The sequence below is a fragment of the Euphorbia lathyris genome, chromosome 5, assembly GCF_963576675.1.
Source record: "Euphorbia lathyris chromosome 5, ddEupLath1.1, whole genome shotgun sequence".
Taxonomy (NCBI): Eukaryota; Viridiplantae; Streptophyta; class Magnoliopsida; order Malpighiales; family Euphorbiaceae; genus Euphorbia; species Euphorbia lathyris.
This window is the reverse complement of record NC_088914.1, coordinates 10691886-10706762: the sequence shown is the minus strand read 5'-3', so window position 1 is coordinate 10706762 and position 14877 is coordinate 10691886. Positions and strand designations below refer to the sequence as shown.

Genomic DNA, 14877 nt, shown 5'->3' with positions numbered 1-14877 from the left:
AGTGCAAGATCTATTATAAAATTTATAGAAGAGATTAAACTTTGCAAGCAATCTCTTGTATTTCAACCAAGACAATAAATTAGATTAAAGCTGAATGAACATACAATACACATAAAAAGTAGATTTGGATTGTAAAAAAAAGAGGGGGATGAAAACCCCTGATTCTTTTCATAGAAAAATTAAACTATTTTTGCCTCATCTTTCAATCTCAGCCGAACTAAAACTCGGTTATTTCACTTTCAAAATCTTTGTTTTATCTATTAAGTATCCAACTATTTGAAAAACTTCCCAATAATCAAATTATCTTGAAACAAATCTCATTCTAATTAATTAGGCTCCACTCTCCACCCATGATTCGAAGACAACCCCAAAAGTTGAGATGAAGATAAAGAAAATGTAAGTTTCAGGAAATGTAAGAGCATTCGATCTCAGTATGTAAAATTTCAAAGCTATAGAACTTTGTTATATAATGAAACAACAAAAAAATTCACTTAATGATGGAGTGATGAAGTTCCATCGAAAGCTAATATCAATAAAATTAAGAAAGTTTTTATGGACATGTAAACCCAAACAAATTTAGTGACTAAAAATATTAAATTGAACTAATAACTATAAACCAATTCTTATTTTAAAATCTAAGAACCACAGAATGAACCCTACTGAGTTTCCAATCTCCTGAAAACTAAAGGCAAAAAGCATCCTGAGGCCCTGATCTTTCATTGTTTGGTGCATTAAGCCCTCGATCTTTTATTTAGACACATTGAGCTCCTGATCTTTCATCATTTGCTGCATTAAGCCCTCGATCTTTCATTTAGACACATTGAGCCATTGATCTATCATATATGGGTGTATTATCCCATTCCATAAATCAATTAATATATAGTTTATTAAAGGCATGTTTGGTGTGACAACAAATGATGTTCTAAAAATAACAAATTCTAAATAAAAAAATATATTATACAAATTAAAAAAAATAATTTAAATAAAAAATAAAAAATTTATTGAACACAACAAAACCTTGTTTTTCGATAATTATGTTCTAAAAAATAATATTAAAATTGAAGCACATTTTGTGGAAATAAGAAGGGTAATTTTATCAATAACAAGTAACTACAAACAAATGTTCATGAAAAAAACTTTTCGTGAAAAGCTCTAAAATGCTGTAGTGTCCAGAGAATATGCGAAACGTTGCAGTTATATAAACCTAACCAAACATGCCCTTAATAAACCTATATATTAATTGATTTATGGAAGGGCCTAATACACCCATATATGATAGATCAAGGGCTCAATGTGTCTAAATGAAAGATCGAGGGCTTAATGCACCAAATGATGAAAGATCAGGGGCTCAATGTGTCTAAATAAAAAATCGAGGGCTTAATGCACTAAACAATGAAAGATCAGGGGCCTTAGGATGCTTTTTGCCAAAACTAAAGTATACATTTATCATCTTTGCATCAATGGTTATTTTTTTTGAAAGTTAATTAGCAAAAGAAATAAATAATCTTTAACAAAAAAAAAAAAATAGAGAAAATTGGTTAGATGGTTAAATAGAAAAATCAGAATAGAGAAAGATTTTACTCACATGTAAGTAAATATGAGAAAGAAATTAAAATGTGTAGGAATAAAATTCCTATCTTGAGAATTGAGAGAGATAATTAAAGTCTTAGAGATGATAGAGGAAAAATCAATGTAGAGATATCAACTTTTGATCTTCTCATAAAACCGTTTCTGTTTAAGTTGTAAATTAATAATTACCATATAAATCTAGACATAATAAGAATTAATTAAAATTAAGGAATTTATATAATTAATTATTTTTTATTTATCAGATTTTTCTTAATGCGTCAACTTATAACAAAAGCCTTCAAAACTTTTTCATCAATTTCTTACAGCCTCCACTATTATATATAGTATAGATGTGTTCTTTAGTTTATTTTATTTAAATTTTAATAATATTTAGTTTTTCCTCTTTTGTATATGAAATTTTGAGGCTAATGTTTAAAAGAGCATAAGAATTACTATCAACTTGGTGGTCCAAACCATAAATTTAAGGTCACAGACGAACGCATGATAAAATTACACAGTGTCAAAATTTTAAAGGGAATTGGGGAGCAGTCGGGGATTTTGACAAGCTAAAATCCTCCCCCATTATATTGAAAGGTATTTCGGGATCAAGGCATTTCCAGCCATAGTGTCGGTCCGCACCTCTCTAAGCTGTCAATATTTTTTTACATATGCACCTTTGAAGTTAATTTGAATTTGTTTTTTTTAGTATATTTTGCCTATTGAAATTGGTTTGATTGCCTATTGAAAACTAAATCCGTTTGGTATGCCGTAATGCAATGTAATGTAATCAAGATCGTAATGTAATCAAAGTTGTAATGGAATGGAATGGAATGGTAATTCCATTACCATGTTTGGTTGACAATCATGATGTAATGTAATGACCATTACAATATTTATATTTTCCTAATTCAATGTAATCATAAAATTTTATTTACATAATTAAAATCGACGAAAAACATGAAAAGCACGAAAAATGTGAAAAATCGAATCGAAATCAAATACAAAATTAGATTAACCGAAATCAATAAATTAGTATATAGTTTTCGTTTTTTCTTGTTTTTTTTTACATTTTTCTCGTTTCTTTTAATTTCCATTTTCAACAATTTTCACCGTTTTTTTAATTTCCATTTTGCAACATTTTTCACCGTTTTTCTATTTTCTCTTTTTTCCGGTTTTTCATTTTTCTTTTCATTTTTCGCATTTTTTCGGTTTTTCGCATTTTTTTCATTTTTCTCGTTTTCAATTTTCATGTTTTTCTACAAATGGAAGGACTAAACAGTTCATCAAGAAAAAGGTTAGAGACCTTACCGTGTGTTTTAAAAATACAGGGACTAAATAGTATATTTTGTCAAAATATAAAGACTAATAAATTAATTACTCTATTTTTTAAAATGTGAGATGTTTTGCTAATTTTATTGTAAGCAACAATAGATTCAATGATATATTTGGACATAAATATCCTCTTAATTTTCTAAAATAATAAATAATGTAGATGTGGGGGCAACGTGGATCTTTGCGGCCGGATGTCTTTCCTGTGGTGTCAGATGTCTTCTTTATGCGGGGAGCGGACCATGGGAACACTCCGACGTCCAAGTTAGTTTAAATAGAGAGAGAGTAAACTACGAGAGAGAGATCATATCCCTTATTGGTGGTTGGTGCGCCTTTTATAGATAGAGTAAGTGCTTTAGTGGACTTCGGGCCCAGATGGAGTTGAGATGGCTGGTTCCGGCCCATAACATTAGCTGTTACCCAATTGGCGAATCAAATAAATCTATAAAAAAAGTAAAGTTTATTTATATGTAATTGAATGATTAAGGGGGTGTTTGTTTATTCCCTTTTTCTGTTTGACTTTTCATTTTAAAGAAGAGAATTTTAGGTGTTTGGTTATAACTCTTGTTTGCCTTTTAATTATGAATAGTAGATTTTTTACAAAAACAGTGAATTCATATTTTTATGAAAAGTAGATTTTTCCAACAGCAAATCGTAACAACAAACAGTATGTAAACTAAACGGGCCTTAAGTACACTTCCAACAACAAATTAAATTTTACTAATTAAAAATCTATTTACTTTCCGCTACTTCTATCAACAGCAATTATGAACTTTTGTATATTTTATGGAGTATCTAAATCAATTGTATCTATAATTAAGCTACTAATTAAGAGAAAAAAGTTTTTACATAGAAAGTAGTATTTTAGGAGAGAAATATTAAGAGTAAATTACTCATTTTAATATAGTTAATTAATATTTTATTGATATTGATGAAAACATTTCAACACATATATTAAAACTTTAAGGGGAGTAATTTTTTAATATATATAGTAGAGATATGTATTTTTTTTGGGACTAATTTCCATACCCCTCCTGTCTCAAATAGATGTGATTTTAGGATTATCAATTTGTTTTTTTTTTTTTTTTTTTTTATACCGCCTTGTATATTAGTAGTGCACTTTTGATTTTCTTTTTGTCAAATTTACCATTATTTACGTGAGTTGTTATATACTGCAACTTTTTTTTCATCCACCGCACCTTTTTTGACATTTATACCCATCTTATTTTATTTTTTTCAAAAACTCAAATTTTTTTCCTCTCTTTCTCTTCTCTCCCAAACCTAAAAATCCGAATTTGACGAAAATGAACCCGAGTATTCCCGAAGACCATGATTTCGAACACGAAGTAATCTTACGATATAAATTTAAATTTAAAATTCGTTTTTTAAATTTTTATTTTTTTTAAGGAATAAGCCTAAAAGTATGGCGCACCTGTTCCACCATCAGGTGGAACGAGCGTGGAACCCAGTTCCACCTTACGGTGGAACGGGTGCGCCATACTTTCCACCATACGGTGGAAAGTATGACCGACGCCGTTGCCACCAGGGGCGGAACGAACAGTTCGTCCGTTCCGCCCGTGGTGGCAACGGCGTCGGAGTTCCGTTTAGGCAAAAAAAAAAAGGGTTCCGTCTTCGATTTCGGAGGCGGAACCCGTGATTTCGGACATATTAAAAAAAAAAACTTATCGGAAGGTTCATTAAGCCTTTTCCCCTTCCTTCTTTTGGCGGTATGTCGTTTTAGGTCGGGTTTTATGAAAAGCTTCAAAAGCTAGAGAGGATTTGAGAGTTTTTAGTTATTGGTTTGAAATTATAAGAAGGGTATAAATGTCAAAATGGTGCGGTAGAAAGTATAAACTTTGCGGTAGAAATTTGCATAGAAAATAGTGTTTTAGTAGAAAAGTGTTGAAGGTAATTTAATTATTTTAATAGTGTAATTAATATTTTTATTAATTTTAATGAAAAACTTTAAACTTTATCTATTTGTGACCTTAGAGAGTAGTTTTTCTTACAACAATTAACAGGCTAATTTACAAAATAAAAGTGTATAAATAATAGTTGTTAGACCTGGACACAGCTTAGAGCCCGAGGTTGAAGCCCCCCAGTGATCGGCTCCGACTTTGAGTATCGTTAGTTTCGTTCCTTATAATTAGATCTGGCCATGGGCCGGGCTCGGGCTGAGCCTATTGGATTTTAGGTAAAAATATTCAGTCCAAGTCCAGCCCAGTCCGCTATTATTAATTTAGGTGGGTTCGGGCTTAAAAATCAAATCTCAAGCTCAACCCATATAAACCCACCTATATATATATATATATAATTTTTAATTATAAAAAATAAATATTATATTTAAAATAAATATTTAATATATAAATATATAAATTTATTAATAGGCGAGCCGGGATAGACCGGCCCGTGCTATTTTTATTAATCACAAGCCCGTCCAAAAAATAGACGGGCTTTAGCGGGTCTGAGCCAGGCTGGGTCTAAATTCAATTTTCATTATCCAAGCCCGGTCCAAGGAGCACGGGCCTGGACGGAACGGATGGGTCTACTTATAGCCCTTCTAATATTGGTTTATATTTAACCTATGTAATATTATTTTCAATATTTCAAAGTGACTAAGTTGATTTAAAAGGCTTGTTTTAAAGTGAGGGGTCATGTTCAAACCCTACCAAACTCATTTTATTTGATAAAACTTTATTTTTCCAAATGGACTTAAATTTATCATATCTCTTTTCCATTGAAAAACTCAAATTCTTATTTTTGAGATTTAAATAACTTAATTTCTGAATTAAATTTTATGAAAATTATAAAAAATTTATAAATAAAAAAATGTAAAAATGTTATAATTTTTTAGCAAACATGCCAAAACGATAAAGTTTTAGCATGTTGGAGGCTAATTTTTTTTGTTCAATCCTGACGGCTGGACTTCGAAAAATTATTCCCATAACAGTGCTAAAATTAACCCTCCAGATATAGATTCCTAGCTCCACCATTGCCTGGACCGCACTAGTCGGGTTAATCTGGTTCAATTGGAACTGATCCCTTTTTTAGTTTATAATTTTTCAACAAAGAAAACCCACTAGCACTGATTGAATTGACCGGACAAACCGTGAACCATTTGACTCGGTTCCAATTGAGCACTTTGGGTTTATAAATCATAGTTGTTAGATTTAAACTGACTGAATCAACCCGGTTCGATCAGAACTATGAAAACCGATCAGAACTTATTGTTCTTCAAAAAAGAAAAACTTGACTAGAACCGCTTAAACCAACTGGATAAACTATGAACTGTTTGATCCGGTTCCAGTTGAACGGTTTGATCCAATCAACTCTCTATAAAGGTCAAGTTTGATCCTAACGTTTAAAAAAAAGTGTTGATTTAACCGTAACGTGTAAAAATCTAATAAACTAAATAATTAAGCTATAATTTATTTATATATGTTCTTTTTACAGCCATTTATTTATATATGTTAATAATAATAATATGTATACATTTTAATTTATATATTGAATTTTATTGTATTTTCTTATTATATTGGATTTATTTTTTTTGGAAGAGTATTGTATAAATTTATTAGTTTGATATTTAAAATTATAATATAACTTTTATTAATATTTTACTATATTTTTTTTAATCAAAAGAACAATGCATTAATGAGCCAAATCATGGCAAAATTATAACAATGAAACATAAACATAACTCGGTAATAAATTAAAAAAAGAAGGGCAAGTGGATAAACGAGAAGACTGTGCTAACACATGTGCCATCTCATTCGCTTGCCGCCATCCATTTGACTGAGTAAGAGTTATTTGATGTTAGAATCGATCGTATTTGAATAATTCTATCCCCAAATTCGGAATAATCAACAGAACTAGAGTTTATTGCATCAATCATTTGTTTAGCATCAGATTCGAAACCACATTCCTTCTTCCAACAGCTTCTAGCCATTGCATAGCCTGTAATAGAGCTTTGGCCTCACATTCTCGAGTTGTTGGACAACATAACAGATCCACACATCTTCCCATTACAAACTGCCCATTTGCATCTCTTACTGCTGCTCCCATCCTTGCACGACCATCAGCGTTAAAACATGCGGCATCAACACAACACGAGAGAAATCATTCCGATGGCGGGTGCCAAGCCGTGCAAGTAGCGAATGAATTATTTCCTGCTACTGTATTTCCAATCCGCTGTTTTTCCGTACCAGTCCGATTCCTCAAGGCATTTGCTTCTGACCAATCATTAAGCATTGTGCAAGCTTGAGCTACTATCTGATCTGTTGTGCGAATCTCATACTGCCAAAGACGGGTATTCCTAGCCTGCCATAAACTCCAGAGGTGCATCAAAAATGTTTTCACAATTTGTTCCGGTGCTGCTCTAATCATATTATGAAACCATGCTGTCAGATTCTCAGCCACTGCCGCCTCCGCATTAATTCGCTCCAGCATCCCCGCATTCTGCCACACTCGTATAGCTCCCGCACATTCAATAAAAAGATTTCATCCATCCTCCCAAGGTTTTTACATATCACACAAGTACTACATACCTGTAACCCACGAAATAGAAGATTCACACGTGTTAGGAGACAATTTCGTGCTAGTTGCCAACCAAAATGTCGGACTTTTTGTGAAATTTCAGCATACCACAATTTTTTCCAAGCTCCCTGAACATAAAATCTTTCACATGCTTCCAAAGTTGTAGCCAACCTGTAAGCACTTTTGATTGTGTAACGTCCCGAAGAATGGAATTTCCATATTAACCGATCCTCACTACTTAAAGTACCAACAGACAGTTTATGAATTTTTGTAATATCTCGAAAACTTCCACTAACAACTCTTTATCCCAATCTCTGGAATACTATATTAAAAAATTAATTAATTTTCTATATTTTTTTATTTTGTAACCGTTTCAATTTTGACGAGCATAGTATAAATTCTAAAAGAAGAACTAAAAAGAAAAAGGTGAAGTATTTTATTTAATTAAAAGGGGCTTTTCAGTTTAATTTAATTTATTCTTAATTAAGCGTTTTACAGAACTGAAGTTTCGATCGACCGGCTTCGGCTTGTATTCAATTCAATTTAGTGTGCGTTTTTGACTGAGGTCTCAAAGTTATTAGAAACGTAAAGCCAGACAAAAACGTAGGATTGACTACTACTTTCAGGCGCAACATTACAAACAAAAATGAAAAAAGTTGATCACTTTCCCGGTCAAAATTTATACTGGACAAAATTTATAATCTATATTAATTTTTAGATATTTTTTATATTCAGATAATTTTATTTATTTTCATATTTGATAGGTTCAAATATACTAATGGTTCATAGATTGTATTTGTCTAATTGTATTCCACTAAAGAAAATGTTATTTAGAATTTAAGTAATTGGGGAATGGAGATCCCCACGGGAATCCAAATTCCCACGAGGATGGAGACAGGTACAAATTTTGTTCTCATTTCATCTACGGAAACAGAGACCGTGGAGTAGTCTCCATCCCCACTCAGCCCCATTTGCAACCCTAGATGAAACCTTATGTCCACAATAAACAACTATGATCATTTCAATGTTAGTAATATGAAGAAAATTGTGGACAATAGGAGAAATTATTAGAAGAAATTATTAGAAATATCCAGTTCTCCACGTCAAATAGATGATACATATTTTGCCACATGTAATATGGACCTACACATATTATAAGAGGCCCTGCTATTTTAATTATTAAATGGGGTTAAAATACACGTGTGAATTGGAGGTCCTCCAAGTGACATGGAAGACTGGATCCAAGAACTCGGACAATAGATTGTTCAAATAAGCGAAGTCCAATTATCTAAACTAACTTCTACCCGATACACATAAATTTCGCATATTTATAACTTGAACGCATCATGTCTTATCAGGCAAGACTCTACGCATCACCCAAATGAACAAACAAACAAACGTCTTCAGCAGCTAACAGAAATTGGCAATTGGAGTAGACCTAAAATAACAAAATCCACGTTTGCTGCTCATGCAACTATTTAATCCCGTTTACAGAAACGTGATTTGGAGAACCATAAAATCAAAAAATGATTATAAACAACAAATATCTTTACTGATTTCATATCAATACAACAATATATTAAACGAATATTGAAATTTTACCATTTGTAACCTTATTGGAACATTGTCGAAACTTACTTATATGACTATCGGTGCTAATTACCAATAATATCAATAAAATTGTAAAATAACCTTTTTGACCAAAAGAAAGCAATAAAATCTACTTATACTATGATGCAATGTCAGCCACAAAAATCAATCTCTTACTCCATGCACATATGACATAGCAACCATGATGTAGACGATAGTCCTTTTGGGTGAAAAAGACACTCTGTAAACATACTGATTTTCGTGACCAGCAGTGCCAACATGCCAGATATAATAACAGTATAAAAAAAAGGCAGCCCGGTGCATGACGAGTCCCCGCTGAGCGAGGGTCCGGGGAGGGGTCCCACCACAAGGGTGTATTGGGGGCAAGTCGGCAACAACGTTTACCGTTGCGCCAAGGCTCACCCTCATATAATAACAGTATATCAATGCAAAAAGAAAGTAAAAAAACAGTGCCAAGCAAAAGAAGAATAATCCAAATTGACAATGGCATACCAAATTGAAAGAAAGCACTCACGCACCTGAGCAGCCTGATGTTGACCTCAGGCAGACAGATGCAAATCAAAACTCGAAACCATTAATCATAGAGCAGCCTCCTCCCAAATGAGTTGTAGACAAGGAAAAGGAGTATTAAGAATCCTATATGTTCCAGTTATTCTGAAATCAACTTGACACAATGATGCTAGACCTTCAAAATCTCGGTTTCGTTGAAGAAACTAACTGATAAATTAGAAATAGTTATAAAAAAATTATCCGATAAAATAGAGGTTTATCTCTTCTTTGCTCTTGTAATGTTTCTAATTGGAGAACCTCAGTGAGGAGTTCATAGTCATTTCCTTGATTTCTTTCTTGATGACTTGGATGAAGGTTTTAGTTGTTCAGCGGCTGCTTTGGAACTACCAGTTTGGCCTGATTTTGAACTTGAGGAATTGGAAGTGGCAGCAGCTTCATGCTTATCTCTAACCACAGCACCTTGAGATCCTCTCACCTGAGCTGCTCTCTTATCCTTTCTCTTCGGCTTGTAACTCGATCTCTCTCTCTTGGGGAGCCATCTTTCTGGATCTGGAGGAGGACCAGGATTCGCAGGGTCAAACCCTTTAGGGTACTTAGGTTTTCTCTTTCTCTTTTTCTTCGGTTTCTCTTTCTTGCCTTCATCGTGCACATCAGCAGCCAATATATGAGAACCTTCGACATGTTTTGCCCCTGAAGTTTTCTCCAAACTATCCACGTCGATCCCTTTCAGACCTGGTAAAGGTTTTAGCTGCTTCTCATAAGTTTCCGCCTTGTCAACATTGACACGGGCGATTGTACTTACCAGGCCAGCCAATGCCTCAACGGTGCCATGGCTTTTCACAAGTTGCTCGTATAGGTGGGCAGCTTCTTCTTCCCGTCCATGCTTGATCTTAAAGGAAGCAGCTTCTTGCATTATAACATCCAACTTGTTGTCCTCACTCATGGCATTTGTCCACCATTTGATTGCAGCGTCGAGAACTGCAGATGCACCATCGATGTCTCCAGCCCGCTCTTTAAGAGCGACAATGGTGGCAACAGTGGCAGGCATGTGCTGAATATCAGTTATCTTAGCCAACGAGTCAGCTGCAACTTGTGGATGGCCAGCGGCAGCAGCTACTTGTGCCCTTGCAAGAAGAATTATCTTGGACTTTTCAGGGAACTTTTCAACAAACTGACCCAGTATTTCTTCAGCTCTACCAGCCTTATTCTCTCTAACCAAAACTGCAGCCTGGAGCAGCACTGGTACCACACTGTCAGCAAACATGTCTGGCAGAGCAGCTACAATTTCTCGTGCCTGTTAATGATGGCAATGAAATAGGACATTTATAGATACTGAGAATCCACTCATTGTATTTTATGAAAATGTATATCTCACAAAACAAAGAAATGCAAAAAAGTCAAATAGATACCTGATCCATCTTATTTGAGTGGAGAAGTAAAAGCACTCGATTCACATATATTGCCTCCCTTTGTCTTGCAGAAAGCTTTTCAAGTGCATCAGAAAGCTGGAAACCTTGTGCATCCTTGGCTTTGAGCCGGTCAAGTTTCCTCAGGTTATCAGAAACATCCCTTGTTCCTTTCAAAGCAACAAGGTTGTTGACTGCCACAGCAGAAGACAATTCATCTTCCAGATTTTTGTTAATAATGTCGGTGTAAGCTTTCATTGCCTCTGGTGAATGTCCTAAGAGCTGATAAAATAAGCAACGAGCATTATTTGGCTACCAAAACCTGTAAATGATTAAATTAGTAATAAAGAAATTCAGACTAGAACATCATTATGTTACCTGCTGAGTGTAAGCCAATTGGACAGATATACGAGCCAATTCATTCTCTATTGCATCATCAGCCCAGTCATCATTCATCAAATCTTCCTGACCAACTCTGACAGAATTATGGAAAAACATGGAGCAATGTTAAGTCATCATACTCACTTATTTGAACAAATTTATTCCAAAGGATTGATGAAAGAAATGAAGCAAAGCAAAGCATGCTAACTCATCATACAAAAGTTCCTTCAGCAAAGTAGTCTATGAATCACCTTTGGGCAGTCACCAAAAGCTGTTCTGCTTCTGTATACATGTTTCTTTCAATCAAGGAACAAGCAATGTTATATGCCAACTCAAAGTCACGAGATGCTTTAATCTGACTTGCCTCCATTCCTTGCACTTCAGAAGCTCTCCCACCCAAAACTAATCCAGCAACAAGGTTTGTTTCCAACGCCTTAATCTTGGACTTCTGAAGTTTCTGATAGAGATCAACACCAGCATCCCATTTCTTCAGGCGGAAGAGAATCTGAGATTCTAACAGCATGGTCCCAGAGTCGCTCTCTTGACCTTTCAAGCATTCCAAAGCTTCATCCAGCTTGTTCAGTTTGTATAAACAGTATGCCTATAAGGAGAAAACATGGGCCATGGGCCATTTATTGATACTGACAACCACATGAGAAATTTAAGCACATTTTTTATCCAGTACCCCATCTAACATCAATCTTAAAACCACACCAGAGAATTCATAATAAGCAAGTAGAACTTAATAGTGAGATGAAGCAACAAGTAGGTAGCAGGATGAAATTTAAAAATAACAAGTACCTCAATAGAAGAAATTCACGGGATCACAAGAAAATCTTTGTTTGACATAATAAAAAAGACATGTTCTTCACCCTATTTTCGGTTCACAGGACTCCACAAAGATATTTGAAGTCGCCCAAGTACTAGAAAAGGCTCCAATAAAAACTGGCCAAAGCTCATTGGGGATATTATTTTTACCTTTCGTTCCTCTTTACAGCATAAGTGAGTTATTCAATCACTTAAACAAAATCACAAAGTAAATGCACACAGTAGGCTAAATATCTCCCAAATTCAGCTAGAACTTCCCTATTTTTCACAATTTAATAAAACTCGGACAAATAATAGCATACAGCAATACATGCCATTAACCAAAGAAGCACCAAAATAAACGGAAAATTAACAAAAGAGGAAAAGCTGAATTTGGTCTACCTTGAAGAAACTGAAGTCAATTGGAAGCTTCCGAGCTGACTGAATAGTAGAAAGAGCTTCATCAAATTTTTCAATCTTTATCAAAGCAACCACCTTGCATCGAAGTGCATCCTCATCAGCAGGAGCAGATGCAAGAACTGCAAAAATAAAAAATAAATAAATAAAAGAGGCAATAATCATAAATCAATTCGAAAAATGCAGAATTTTGAAAAAAAGGAAATATGATCATTGGACCTTGATTTGCAACTTTGACTGCTTGCTCATAATGAGAATCTTGTTGGATGTGTTTGTTGAGAGTGGTGAAGAGATCTTCGATGGCAGGCGGAGGCTGCAATGCTGAAGCAGATGGTTTTCCTCTGTCTTTAGGCTTAGGAGCCATTGGTGATTTTAAACAGAAATGCAAGTGCTGGCAGGGATGGAGCTTGGAGTTTCAGTTTTGGTATTTCCTCTGGCAGAATTTAGGAATTGAAAAATTAGGGATAACAGACAGGATAGGGCACACTAAAAAGAAAAGTCTTGCAAATCTACAATAATCAACATCATCTTCCACAGCACACAACCAGACTCAACTTAGTTTGCACTTGAACCTGTCTTCATAAAAGAAACGAAAATGTCAATAACATAACCAATTAATATGGAACAATGAAATCATGTGGAGATACGCATCATGTCATATAGAAAGAAACCACATCCTGGACCTCCAATATTGATATTAAAACTGAAAATATAATTGTGTGATAAGAGAAGATTGCATCTTCAATAACAGATATAACTTCAAATTCTATGTGCTATTCAACAGGAACCGCATACATAAATTAAAATGCAAAGAAACCCAAGTAAGGTTCTTAAGGTCAGAAAAGGAAGCTTACAAAGATTCAAATAAGTAAAGAAACCTTGTAGAATAATAAGTAAAGAAACCAGAAATGAAGATAAATTAAATGCCATCATTCTTTCCTCTAAACCAAACATCAAAGCAGTTTATTAACAGTTACCAAATCCATTGACACAAAATCCAAAAGAAGAAAAGAAGGCAAACAAACCCGTAAATGCCTCGTATGGAGCAACTACTGAATTGCTATTTAGTTTCGGATTTACAACCTTACTTCCATGATTATAACCTAAATGTTGAGCAGAATCAGAAAGCGAATTCGACAAATTGTCATTACCAAGATTATTGCTTCTAGATGAACTATTTGAAGAAAGAGCAGACTGACTGCCAATTTCGCGATTATCAGACGATTTCGATGGCTTCCTTGGAAGCCTACCAAGTATCTGTTTGAACATTACTCAAAATTTTATATACAACCATAAAAAAAACCCTCCAACCCAGTTGTTCTCAAGATCAAAACAACAGATTTTCAACTTCAAAATCAAAGATCCATATCAAACAACAGGATAATCAAACCAACTTCATATCTACAGAAACCAAGATGCATCAATTTAAGCACCAATTACAGAATCGTCCACAAGCTTTTTTCATCTTATAAAAAACCCAGAACAGCAAATTGAGACCTTTTGACTTCAAATTCAAGAACCCAAGAACTGCTCCTCTAATCACTCATACCAGAAAACTCTTCCTTTTCCAGTATTAAGCCCAAAAAAACAGCTGACACAGCTCAATCAGAAAGGGATAGGATCTGGATTCGATCAGGAACAACAAAATAGCATTACTACACGAAATTGAATGAAAAAAACAATGAATCAAACAAGGAAGAGATTAAAATGAAGCAAAACAAAACAAAACAAGAAACCCCCAAATTCCAATATAAAATTGGGGAAATTTCAAAATACCCTAGAATGTTTGATACTTACAGGAGACTTGAAGGAGAAGCAGTGCCCGAAAAGCTTTTTCGTTTCCCCCTTTTCCTTTTTCTCAATTAGTATGGGCCAGATAGAGAGAGAGAAAGAGAAAGCACAAGTGGCCAAAGCAACCTCCTTTAACACTCTCTCACAGACCGTAAATGGAACCCATCAGAATTTAGAGGATTAAAGAAAAATAATTTAAACAAAAATGGGAAATTTGTATTAACCACAGCAAGAAAAACGTAAAGTTGGGATTTTTATTTTGGCATATGATGTTTTTTAATTTAATCCAACGTTATCGGTTAGATTAGATCAACTGTGCAAAATTGCTAAATCGGAGAGAGAGTCCATTTGAGATATGTGGACCTCTCCATTACCAAATCCATTTATATCAATAGAGGGTCGTTTTCAGTTTTTCCCTTTTTTATATTCTTTTCTCTTTTTATTTATTTTTTGTTTGCATTTAAAATTATGATTCATAATATACTACTCAATTATTTAAATTTACTTTTGTTTTTTTCTT

The 14877-nt window shown here is 34.1% G+C and overlaps 1 protein-coding gene across 12 annotated transcripts; it reads right to left on the bottom strand.

Annotated features, from left to right (window-relative positions):
* Nucleotides 1-9503: 9503 nt before the first annotated feature.
* Nucleotides 9504-14630, bottom strand: LOC136229045 (uncharacterized). Of its 12 annotated transcripts, none has more exons than XM_066017585.1 (8): nucleotides 14364-14630; nucleotides 14064-14221; nucleotides 12786-13142; nucleotides 12552-12688; nucleotides 11594-11943; nucleotides 11340-11436; nucleotides 10965-11243; nucleotides 9504-10849 (listed from the first exon to the last, which is right to left on the bottom strand). In XM_066017585.1, exons 3-8 carry the CDS (start codon nucleotides 12928-12930, stop codon nucleotides 9872-9874), a joined length of 1986 nt encoding a protein of 661 aa, XP_065873657.1. In that variant the 5' UTR covers nucleotides 12931-13142; nucleotides 14064-14221; nucleotides 14364-14630; the 3' UTR covers nucleotides 9504-9871. The 12 variants fall into 12 exon arrangements, with proteins under 12 accessions (XP_065873657.1, XP_065873661.1, XP_065873659.1 ...); XM_066017589.1 differs by having other exon boundaries at nucleotides 12786-13138; XM_066017587.1 differs by having other exon boundaries at nucleotides 14116-14221.
* Between the last annotated feature and the right edge of the window lie 247 nt (nucleotides 14631-14877).